The 10857-nt window shown below is 44.1% G+C and overlaps 1 protein-coding gene across 1 annotated transcript; it reads right to left on the bottom strand.

Annotated features, from left to right (window-relative positions):
• Positions 1 to 2769: 2769 nt before the first annotated feature.
• Positions 2770 to 5022, bottom strand: TRMT12 (tRNA methyltransferase 12 homolog). The gene has a single exon (XM_010363897.1). It carries the CDS (start codon positions 4863 to 4865, stop codon positions 3519 to 3521), a length of 1347 nt encoding a protein of 448 aa, XP_010362199.1. The 5' UTR covers positions 4866 to 5022; the 3' UTR covers positions 2770 to 3518.
• Positions 5023 to 10857: the final 5835 nt, after the last annotated feature.

Below are 10857 nucleotides of genomic sequence, written 5' to 3' on the forward strand. Positions count from 1 at the left end.
ACCTACACTCCTTTTTGGTTTTTTCCTCTACCGCTACCCTTCCTACCCTCACTTTCCCCTTTAAATACTGAAGCCCTCAAAATCCTCTTTGGAAAAAGTGCGGGCCACAGATCCTACTGTGACTTGTGTCTTTTTCCCCTTTGTGTCCTCAACCTTGGCAAAATAAGCCTCTAAACTGATTGAGACCTGTCTCAGATACTTTTTATTTCACAAAAGTATTCACCACTCAGTGAGTCATGATGATGACAGTTTAACATATATTCATTAACACCTAAGAACTACCCTACAGGATATGTACAATTGTTAACCTTAATGTACAGAAGAGGAAACTAAATCTTGAGAGATTCATGACTTGCCTGAGGTCACACAGAAAGTAGAGGAGTCAGGAGTTGAATGAGTGGAATCTAAATTCTATGAAGGCATTTGGGAGGCCAAGGCGGGTGGATCACTTGATGTCAGGAGTTCGAGACCAGCCTGGCCAACATGGTGAAACCCTGTCTCTACCAAAAATACAAAAATTAGCCGGGCATGGTGGCAGATACCTTAATCCCAGCTACTCAGGAGGCTGAGACAGGAGAATTGCTTGTATCTGGGAGGTGGAGGTTGGAGTGAGCTGAGATCGCTCCACTGTACTCCAGCCTGGGCGACAGAGTGAGACTCCATCTCCAAAAAATAAAAATTAAAATAAATAAATAATATGAAGGCAGAGCCATGTCAGTCTTTCATCACTGCACACACAGGGCCCATATATGTTTACATTATATATATATATTATATATATATATATGAGAGAGGGAGAGCACAAGCATGCAGGAGTCCAACAACTGTTGGTCAAATGAATTCAACTGGCCACACCTGACATCGGCTGACTATCCAGAGCTTATGGCAAAAAGGCAAATCCTCAGTCCCCAGACTGACTCTCTGGCTCATCTTCCCCATTGTTTCTCCTTGTTCCCCTCCCAGATTGGGTCAACCTCCAGGTTGCTATCTTTAGCATTAGTTTGAGGACAGCAAGCCATGGGCACACAAGTGAGGAAAAACCCATTATGTAAAAGAGGAGATGATTAGCTGGGCATGGTGGCTCATGCCTGTAATCTCAGCACTTTGGGAGGCCGAGCTGGGCAGATCACAAAGTCAGGAGATCGAGACAATCCTGGCTAATTCAGTGAAACCCCTCTCTACTAAAAATACAAACAATTAGCCAGGCGTGGTGGCATACGCTTGTAGTTCCAGCTACTTGGGAGGCTCAGGCAGGAGAATCGCTTGAACCCAGGAGGCGGAGGTTTCAGTGAGCAGAGATTGCGCCACTGCACTCCAGCCTGGGCGACAGAGCGAGACTCTGTCTCGAAAAAACAAAACAAAACAAGAAACAAGAGAAGATGATTAAGGTAACACAGGAGGGCCACTCTGAGATGGGAATGGAAATAAGCTGTTTGCTTTTGTGGTGGGATCTCCCTAGGGGATTGCTGTGTATAAGACACAGTGCTTTTTAATCCTTACAACAGCCCCCATCTTCAACACATCTCTCACTGCTTCCTCTGTTCCAAACTTATCTAATGACAACATACCATTTTCTGAGGATTCAAACTTTTGCATCTGTTAGTCTCTTCTACTAGTGCCTGTTTCTACCTGCAACCTACCCATCAAAATCTTACCCAGTTTTCATGAGCCAATTCAAACACTACCTCTGAAGACTTCCCTATTCAGTTCTGAGAACTCTTCTTTCCCACCTTTGCATTCCTACAACATGCTACCACTCGCATGGCACCTATCTTACTGCACTCCAAGTCTTTCTTTGAGTCCTTGTGTTATTTCTGCTGCTATGTTGTGGGTTCCTCAGAGACAGGAACTCTTATCTAATGGATCGTTATGTTTCCTGTGGCTTTTATATATAATAGGCACTTAATATTTGTTGGATAACACAAACAGCACCAACCTGTCCTTACTGCTACTGTTGCAAGAGAAGGATGAGTAGACATGCCCAAATCCAGTCAGCCAAATATCAGGTACAATCATATAAGGCCACACTTTTCTATATTTCCTTCACCTAGCAAATCAGCCTAGATAGCTTTAAAATACACCAAAACAAAGCTCTGAGTGATAATCAACAATTAGTCACCCAGGGCCATGTGTGGTGGCTCACACCTGTAATCCCAGCACTTTGGGAGGTCAAGGTGGGCAGATCACTTGAGGTCAGGAGTTCCAAAACAGCCTGGCCAACATGGTGAAACCCCATCTCTACTAAAAATACAAAAATTACCTGGGCATGGTGGTGCACACCTATAATCCCAGCTACTTGGGAGGCTGAGGCTTGAGAATCGCTTGAGCCTGGGAGGCAGAGGTTGCAGTGAGCTGAGATAGTGCCACTGCACTCCAGCCTGGGTGACAGAGCAAGACTCTGTCTCAAAAAAACAAAAAAGCAAACAAACAAAAACCAACAAACAATTAGTCACTCCAATGGCAAACCATCTTTTATGGCAGACAGCCATAAAATAAGGTGAGGCCGGAAATGCTCTGCAGAATATCTCACATTCCCTATAGCTTCTTAGGTTGTCCCTCGTGTTCTCAGCCACGGTAGGAAGATGAAGAGGGAGTATGAGGCCTATACAAATCTAAGATTTTAATAGGAACTTTAATAGCTATTAATTGGCAGCTATTGTACAAGCTTGAGGCTAGAAATCTAGATTCCCTATGATTTAGAACAGTGATTCGTCCTCAGCAGATGAGCTTTTAAAAAAAAGAAAAATAGACTGGTGATTCTTAACCATATTTCTACCACAACAAATCAAATTTATAAGACATCCCCCCACAATCATTTAGGAATGCCACAGTAAGGGAATGTAAATACACTAAAATATTTTTTGTTCCCTTCTCTAACTTAGTCATAATAACAAAGCAGCATCATGTTAAGGACTTAATTCTGATTCCATTGCTTGGTCTGTCAATTTTATTTATCATATCCATCTACGTCCCATTACCACCACTCTAGTCCCAGTTACCATCACCTCAGACCTAGACAACCACAGAAGCCTCCTCACTGGTCTCCCTGTTTCCATCTTGGCCCTCCTCCAGTCAATTTTCTATATGATAGCCAGAGCAATTTGGAAAAAGTACTGTGTCTTTCACTCTAAAATAATCAATGTCCTGTGTATAGCTGCTTAATAAATAGCCATGTGAGACAATTCAAAGAAACTCTCCTTCTGCAAATAACAAAACCCAAGGCCAAAACATACTGAAACTTCAATTCCAGAACTGAGGTCAGAATTTGGAATTCATAATTGCACAACTGAGCCTCATTTCAATGGGCCATGCTGCTTCTCCCAAATAGGTATTTCATTTTCTATGTTATCAATGGAAGACAAATGAGATAATTTGAATTGATCTAGAGCCTGCTTTCAGAGCTACAAAATATGAAAAAAACTGATCACCAGGGGATAAAAGGGATGACAACCTCGACTGAACTGATACAGTAAGGACCACTCGCACATGGATCCCATGTGTCCCAGGGTCCACCTCCTCTAGCCAACTGAAGGACAGGGGCAGCATTCCAGATCCAGGACTATGTGATCCACATGGGGAGCATAGGATTTCACTGGTTGGATGTGCAGAATTTGTGTCTTCCATGGTTTCCCATGCATCTGCTGAAGAAGAGTGGCGATTCGAGTCTCTGCAGATTCTGCCCACCTTTGCCACTCTGGCTTGGTGGCTGGTGACAACGTTTTTCCCCTAGTATTCCTGGTAGCTCCATTTTTCCATTGGTTGGTGGTAATTTGCTGAGGATACAGCCAATGTTCTTTCTCTATTTTGCTGACTTCAAGAGGCTGAAGATTCTTCCCTGGGAAAGATTCCACATTTTGGTGGATATGCAAAATGCCTCCAGCATCTTGCCGTAACACTTGGCAGGCAATGGGCCAGCCTTCTTCAGAGCTGGGAATCAGCCCCAGGATCACCCTATCTGCAATATTTGAGAGCTTCAGTTTTCTGTTATCTCCAAAGTGTATTTGGCACCGATCTGCTACTCCATTGATCTCAAGGTTATTTCTTAGAGCAACTACAGCATGGGGATTCCACTCACAAGCATGGACGAAGGCAGCACCAGCATGAACTAGGAAAGGCAACGTAAAATAACCAATCCCTGCATAGAGATCCACCAGCACTTCTCCAGCACAGGACAACGATGCCACTCGAAGCTTCTCAGTGATGTTTCCGAAGGAGAACATACACTGGGTCACATCAAACTTATAAAGGATACCATTATCCACATGCTCTACCCAGCCATGGTCACCCAGCAGCAGTGTCACTGCAGGAGTTCGAGTGCCATCCGGTGATACCCGCCCGCGTTTTGCCAAACGCCGGACGCCAAGTGCGGAGGCAACGGTCTCCCAGAGTTCCGGTCCCAGATTTTTCCACTGACTGGCTTGGAAACAGTCTTCACTCAGCAACAAGAGATTACCATGCCGTTGCCATGATCGGGGCAAATCAGCCTCCAACTCGGCTGACCACTTGACTCCCCGGCCCTCCACCCAGCGACTCACCTCAAGACACAATTTTTGGGCAGGTGAACAACCCTGGGCCCTCTTTGAAGGAACAGGATCCGGGAGCTGCGTCAGCATACAGGCACTGCCTGGGGCAACACGATTTCTCAGCTCCTGCAGGTGCTGCTCTGGAAGCGTCTCTCCCAGCACTGGTAGCGCCACCCAGCCATCCGGCATCTTTTCCACACGGTGCTGTGTATCAAAGAGTTTCTGCCTCTCGAGATATTCTCTGTATCGCTGGGTAAACCGAGGCTCAGTCACAACTGCAACAACAGCCACGGGCTTCCCACTTTCTCTCTCCATGTTGTTAACGACCACATTCTCTCCCATCACCTCAGCGATACTCCATCTCCTCAGAGTGGACTCACCAGGCTGATTAAATTCGGAGTCTTAATAAGGAAGCCCGGCCGCTCACCCCGCCATGCCGGTGCCGGAAATGACGTGCAAGCAGGCAGGCACTAAATGTATTGATGCGATTGCTGGAGAATGGCGTCGCGTTGCGGGGGGGAGAAGCTGCGGCCGCCATGTTTTTTATGGGCAACCATTACTTTTTTTCCAGCCTGGGAGGAAATTTATAACAGGGAATCTTATGGACTAAAAGACTTCAAATTGGTATTTTCCAGAAACCTCATGCACTCTCTTCAGTGCTGCTCATGAATTCAAAGAGAAAAATGAACATGAAATTGTCAGAGGCGCGTGAACCAGAGCAACTCCATCTTAAATAGCAGCTGGGTAAAATGAGGCTGAAACCTACTGGGCGGCATTCCCAGATGGTTAAGGCATTCTAAGTTACCGGATGAGAGAGGAGGTCAGCACAAAATACAGGTCATAAAGACCTTGCTGATAAAACAGGTTGCAGTGAAGGAGCGGCCAAAACCTACCAAAACCAAAAGGGCCAGGAGAGTGACCTCTGGTCGTGCTCACTGCTGCACTCCCACCAGCTCCATGGCAGTTTACAAATGCCATGGAAACGTCAGGAAGTTACCCTATACGGTCTAAAAAGGGGAGGCATGAATAATGCACCCCTCGTTTAGCATATCATCTAGAAATAACCATAAAAATGGGCAACAAGCAGCCCTCATGGCTGCTCTGTCTATAGAGTAGCCATTCTTTTATTCCTTCACTTTCTTAATAAACTTGCTTTCACTTTGCACGGCAGACTTGTCCTGAATTCTTTCTTGTATGAGATCCAGGGACCCGCTGTTGTAGTGGATTGGGACCCACTACAATAATCAAAATGATTATTTGAATTTGGAGAAAGCGTTCCCATAGCTTAATGCTGTGCTCAGGTTAGCATCAGCAGCCACCTTATTTGCTGAAAGTGAAGAGTCAGTCAGCTTCTTTGTTCCCTTTTCATGCAGGTATAGTCATCACCATTTCACTGTCCTTTGGTCCAAGAAACAACTATTTGAAAGTCAGAAGGATCTGAGTTCCAATAAATCATATCACCCCTCAAAATTGTATTCTTCACTTATAAAATAGAATCTAATCTTCAGAAGATTGCTATAGTGAGTAGAGATGTTATAGTGTCTCAGACAATAACTAGTAAAAGAGTAGATACTTAAAAAGATACAAAGTAACAAGTTGGCTAGCTCACAGGTACTAAATACCTGTTGAAATGCTTTTATATACCTAAAGAAAAGGGGAATTCCCTATAGACTAAATCAAATAGTTGGATATAAGAGCTGTAAAGAAACCCTATCACTTCTGCTTCCCACTGTCAGAGGAGTCCAAACCGGAGTGACTCCATCTTGAATAAAATCTAAAAAAAGCAAAACCTGCTGGGTTACATTCCCAGAAAGTTAAGTACTCTCCATCATAAGACTGAGGCAGGAGAATAGTGTCTGGAGGCAGGAAACCTAAGGCTGATTCACACTGACTTCCTAGAACTAAATCAAAAGGAAAACCTCAACTTTCTACGCCTAAGTAACAAAAGGACCAGAGGTTACTCCCTTTGCAAACCTGCTTTTCTGCAGGGCAGATGGAAAATTGAAAGTACCTCTCTGATTGGTTGCAGAAGGCCACCAATCAATCCAAATACCCACTAGAGGTTTCCCATTGGCCACTTGGTGTGCACTCCATGCAAATGACATAATGGCCTGTGATTAGACGTTTGCATAGGAGTGCAACCCTGTAACTTCACTTCAGCCTCTGATTGCAGGCCACTGCTTCACTTGCATGGGGTGAACACCAGGTCACCAATAGGAAACCTCTAGTGGGTATATGGACCCCAGAAGATTCTGTAACCTGGCTATTGAGCCCCTAGACAGGGGCTGCTCCCATCCTGTGGAGTGTACTTTCATTTTCAATAAATCTGGTTTCGTTGCTTCATTCTTTCCTTGGTTTGTACATTTTGTCCAATTCTTTGTTCAAGATGCCATGAACCTGGACACCCTCTACCCGTAACAAGACCTTTTGGTTGAGGGAACAAGCTAATAATTCTTACTCACTAAACAAGACCCAGAACTTAAGGAAATATCCTGATGTCCTGATATCTTGAGAACAGAAAGCATTCTTAGTTTAAGAATAGGTTTCTCTTCAAAGATAATAATGTATTCATAAATTTTTGCTGAAATCAATAGTTATACAGAGAATAACACTACTAATACTCTGTCGCAAGCGGATCACAAGCTGTTGTACTAAAGCACATGAGACCATTATTCTTAACTAGCTACATAATTTTTGGTGTGGGGTCCTCCTCTTGCTTTCTGAGAACACCCTACTCTGTAACACAGTAGTCTTTAATAAACTTGCTTCTTTCACTGTGCTCTGTGACTGGCCCTAAATTCTTTCCTGCCTGAGATCCAAGAACCTGCTTTTGGGTCTGGAACAAAATTCCTTTTAAGTAACATTTCCTGTGGCAAGTTCCAAGGACTTTATTGAGGTGAGACTTTCAACCCTAAAGAAACAGACTGCGCAGGACCAACTGACTGACTTTGGGTAAGTAGGGGAATACATTTTTATACCGATGAAGGACAAGGACTTATCTAAGATTGGCTTTGAGGCCTACTTGGGAGGGTTAAAGGCCCGTCACAGCTGAAAATGGGTTTAGCACAATGGGATGTTAACCATTATTCACTGTGGATCCGTCCTCCTTGTGCTCTCTGTAAGAGCTTTCCAAAGGCTGCCACTTGGCAGTTTCCCGATTGCTTTCTACGCTCTACTGCTGCTTTATAAGAGAGGTCTCGTTGAACTGGTCCTGAGGTTTTTAACTTTCCTTTTCCTTGTTTGCCTTTGGGTTATGGGCCATTTGCCTGTCTGTTCTGGCATGTCGCTAGAAGACATTGGGGACAAATAACTCTGCAATATTTACTTTCCCTAGATCTAGACAACTTAAATGAATTGTTTATTGTCTCTCCTTTTTTGCAAAGATTACCTGGAATTTCGCATTTACAAGTTTTAAATGAAAAGGTCTAATGTGAAAGATTAAGCCTGGCAGTAATGATACCCGTCCCCTGTAGGTGAACTGCTCCAGGATGGAAAACCGGAGATTGCTTTTCGGCAGTTCTTTTCCATCTCCTTGCTAATGGAATGACTTTTACTTTTGGTTACAAATGGCAAGGCCATGTGAATCTTGTCCTGCTTGCCACTACTGGCCTGAACTTGGACATTCCTTTCTAGACCTTTGTCATTTCCCTTCCCTAGTGAAACATTTCTTTTTCTGAGTCCCCTATTGTGGTCTTATTTGGTTTCTGTGTTAACTTGGGCAATTCTTCCCCGTGGGTTTAGGGACAACCTTTACTTTCTTCCTTTATGTGGCTGAGAAACAAGGAACAGCCCTGAGTGTTCTTGTCTAGAAACAGGGATACATCCCTTGACCCATGGCATATTTTTCTAACCAATTGGCCATGTGGCTTCAGGATGACTCAGATGTTTCAGGGAAGTTGCAACAATTGCTCTTCTCATAGATGAAGACAATAAATTAACTTTGGGACAACATCTGGAGGTTTTGACCCCACACCAAATAACAAGAGGCCCTGGAAGCTAAACAGCACCAATAGATGAGTAGGGGGTAGTTATTAAAGTATCAGGCTTTATTGCTAAATACTCTTGATATAACTCTTAAAATATAACCGAAGACCTTAATCCTGGCTACCTATCTACTTGGATCCACAGGCACCCTAGATCATTCATGTACACAAGCTATGGAACAAATTTATTCCAGCTGGCCAGATTTAAAAGATGGGCCACTGGGGCTGGTGTAGTGGCTCACACTTGTAATCCCAGCACTTTGGGAGGCTGAGGCAGGCAGATCACTTGAGGTCAGGAGTTCCAGAACAACCTGGCCAACATGGTGAAACCCCATCTCTACTAAAAATATAAAAATTACCTGGACGTGGTGGTGTACACTTGTAGTCCCAACTACTCGGGAGGCTGAGGGAGGAGAATCACTTGAACCCAGGAGGCAGAAGTTGCAGTGAGTTAAGATCGTGCCGCTGCACTCCAGCCTAGAGACAGAGTGAGACTCCGTCTCAAAAAACAATAATAATTTAAAAAAAGAATTAACAGGTACATAAACTCCAAGTATGGCTTCCTGGTGTTCACGCTCATGCTGCTATTTGGAAATAATGGGGACTCTTTAACTGCTAAGGGCTTCCCTACAGAACATTATTTGGGAATTTTAAATCTACTAGATGCTTCCTCGCTGCCTAAGGAAGTTGCTGTGATTCACTGAAGGGGACATCAAAAGGAAAACTCCAAAACAGGCCATGCGCAGTGGCTCACGCCTGTAATCCCAGCACTTTGGGGGGCCAAGGCGGGTGGATCATGAGGTCAGGAGTTTGAGACCAGGCTTGCCAACAGGGTGAAACCCCGTCTCTACTAAAACTACAAAAATTAGTCCAGTGTGGTGGTGCATTCCTGTAATCCCAGCTACCTGGGAGGCTAAGGCAGGAGAATTGCTTGACCCTGGGCAGTGGAGGTTGCAGTGAGCCTGAGATGGTGCCATTGCACTCCAGCCTGGGCAACTTGAGCAAGGCTCCATCTCAAAAAAAGAAAAAAAAAAGAAAAGAAAACTCTAAAATAATAAAAGGGCATTCGTCTTTTATTTTGCAGATGCTACAGCTGAGGCAGCTGCATTTGAGGGAACCAGTTAATCTGGTAGGCATGTTGGTGCCCACTGCCTTGGTGATGATAAAGCTAGAACATGGTTAATACTAGAAAAGAATAAAAATGGGCTAAAACCCATGGGTTAACTCCAAACACTTCCAGATGGCTGATGCAAATGACAGATGATATATCCCAAGAACTGATCAATGGAAAATAGTTAAGTATTGGAATGGCTCTACTCATTTGGGAAGAGATTTCTCATTTCAATTAATAGGGCTCATCTGTTTATAGAAAAAGACTTTCTTTTTTTTTTTTTTTTTGAGACAGAGTCTCACTCTGTCACCCAGGCTGGAGTGCAGTGGTGCGATCTCAGCTCACTGCAACCTCTGCTTCACGGGATCAAGCAATTCTCTGCCTCAGCCTCCCGAGTAGCTGGGATTACAGGCGTCTGCCACCATGCCCAGCTAATTTTTGTATTTTTAGTAGAGACAGGGTTTCACCATGTTGGCCAGGCTGGCCTTGAACTCCTGACCTTGTGATCCAACCACCTCAGCCTCCCAAAGTGCTGGGGATTACAGGAGTGAGCCACCGCGCCTGGCCTAAAAGACTTTCTTAGAACAGTAAAACAAGTGACTTGGGCCTGTGAATTGTGTGCCCCCCCCAAAAACTCAAAGAACCAACCTTTACCTACTCCACTAGTAAAGCCTGTTCAGCATAGGGGGTCATATCCAGAAAAAGATTGGCAAACACACTATACCCAAATGCCCCCATGTAAAGGATTCCAATATTTATTAGTGTTGGTTGATACCTTTCTTTACCTGTTCGATTGAAGCTTTTCCTATCTGGCCTGAAAAGTCAATCAAGGTTTCTAAATTTTCATTCAAGGAAATGATTCCCAGATCGGGTTGCCTAAAAGCTTATAGAGTGATAATGGCCCATCTTTCACAGCAACAATAACCCAAGACACAGCATCCACTCTAGGAATTCAATATGGTCTTCATTCTGCATGGAGGCCAGTCTTAGGAAAAATAGAAAGGGCCAATCAAACTCTAAAGAGGACCCTTGCTAAGCTCTGACAGGAAACATCAGAAACCTGGCTGTGTCTGTTGCCTGTAGCCTTGCTGCAAGTTTGGGCTGCCCCAGTGGAAGGCTGTAGCTCAGCCCTTTTGAAATAATGTATGGAAAGGCCTTTCTGAAAGAATTGCAGATTTCCTAGTAGATATAGATACTTTCAAATTACAGAATTATGTTGCCAACTTAGGTTAGGTGCAAA

Source organism: Rhinopithecus roxellana, chromosome 9 (assembly GCF_007565055.1).
Source record: "Rhinopithecus roxellana isolate Shanxi Qingling chromosome 9, ASM756505v1, whole genome shotgun sequence".
In the NCBI taxonomy this organism is placed as follows: Eukaryota; Metazoa; Chordata; class Mammalia; order Primates; family Cercopithecidae; genus Rhinopithecus; species Rhinopithecus roxellana.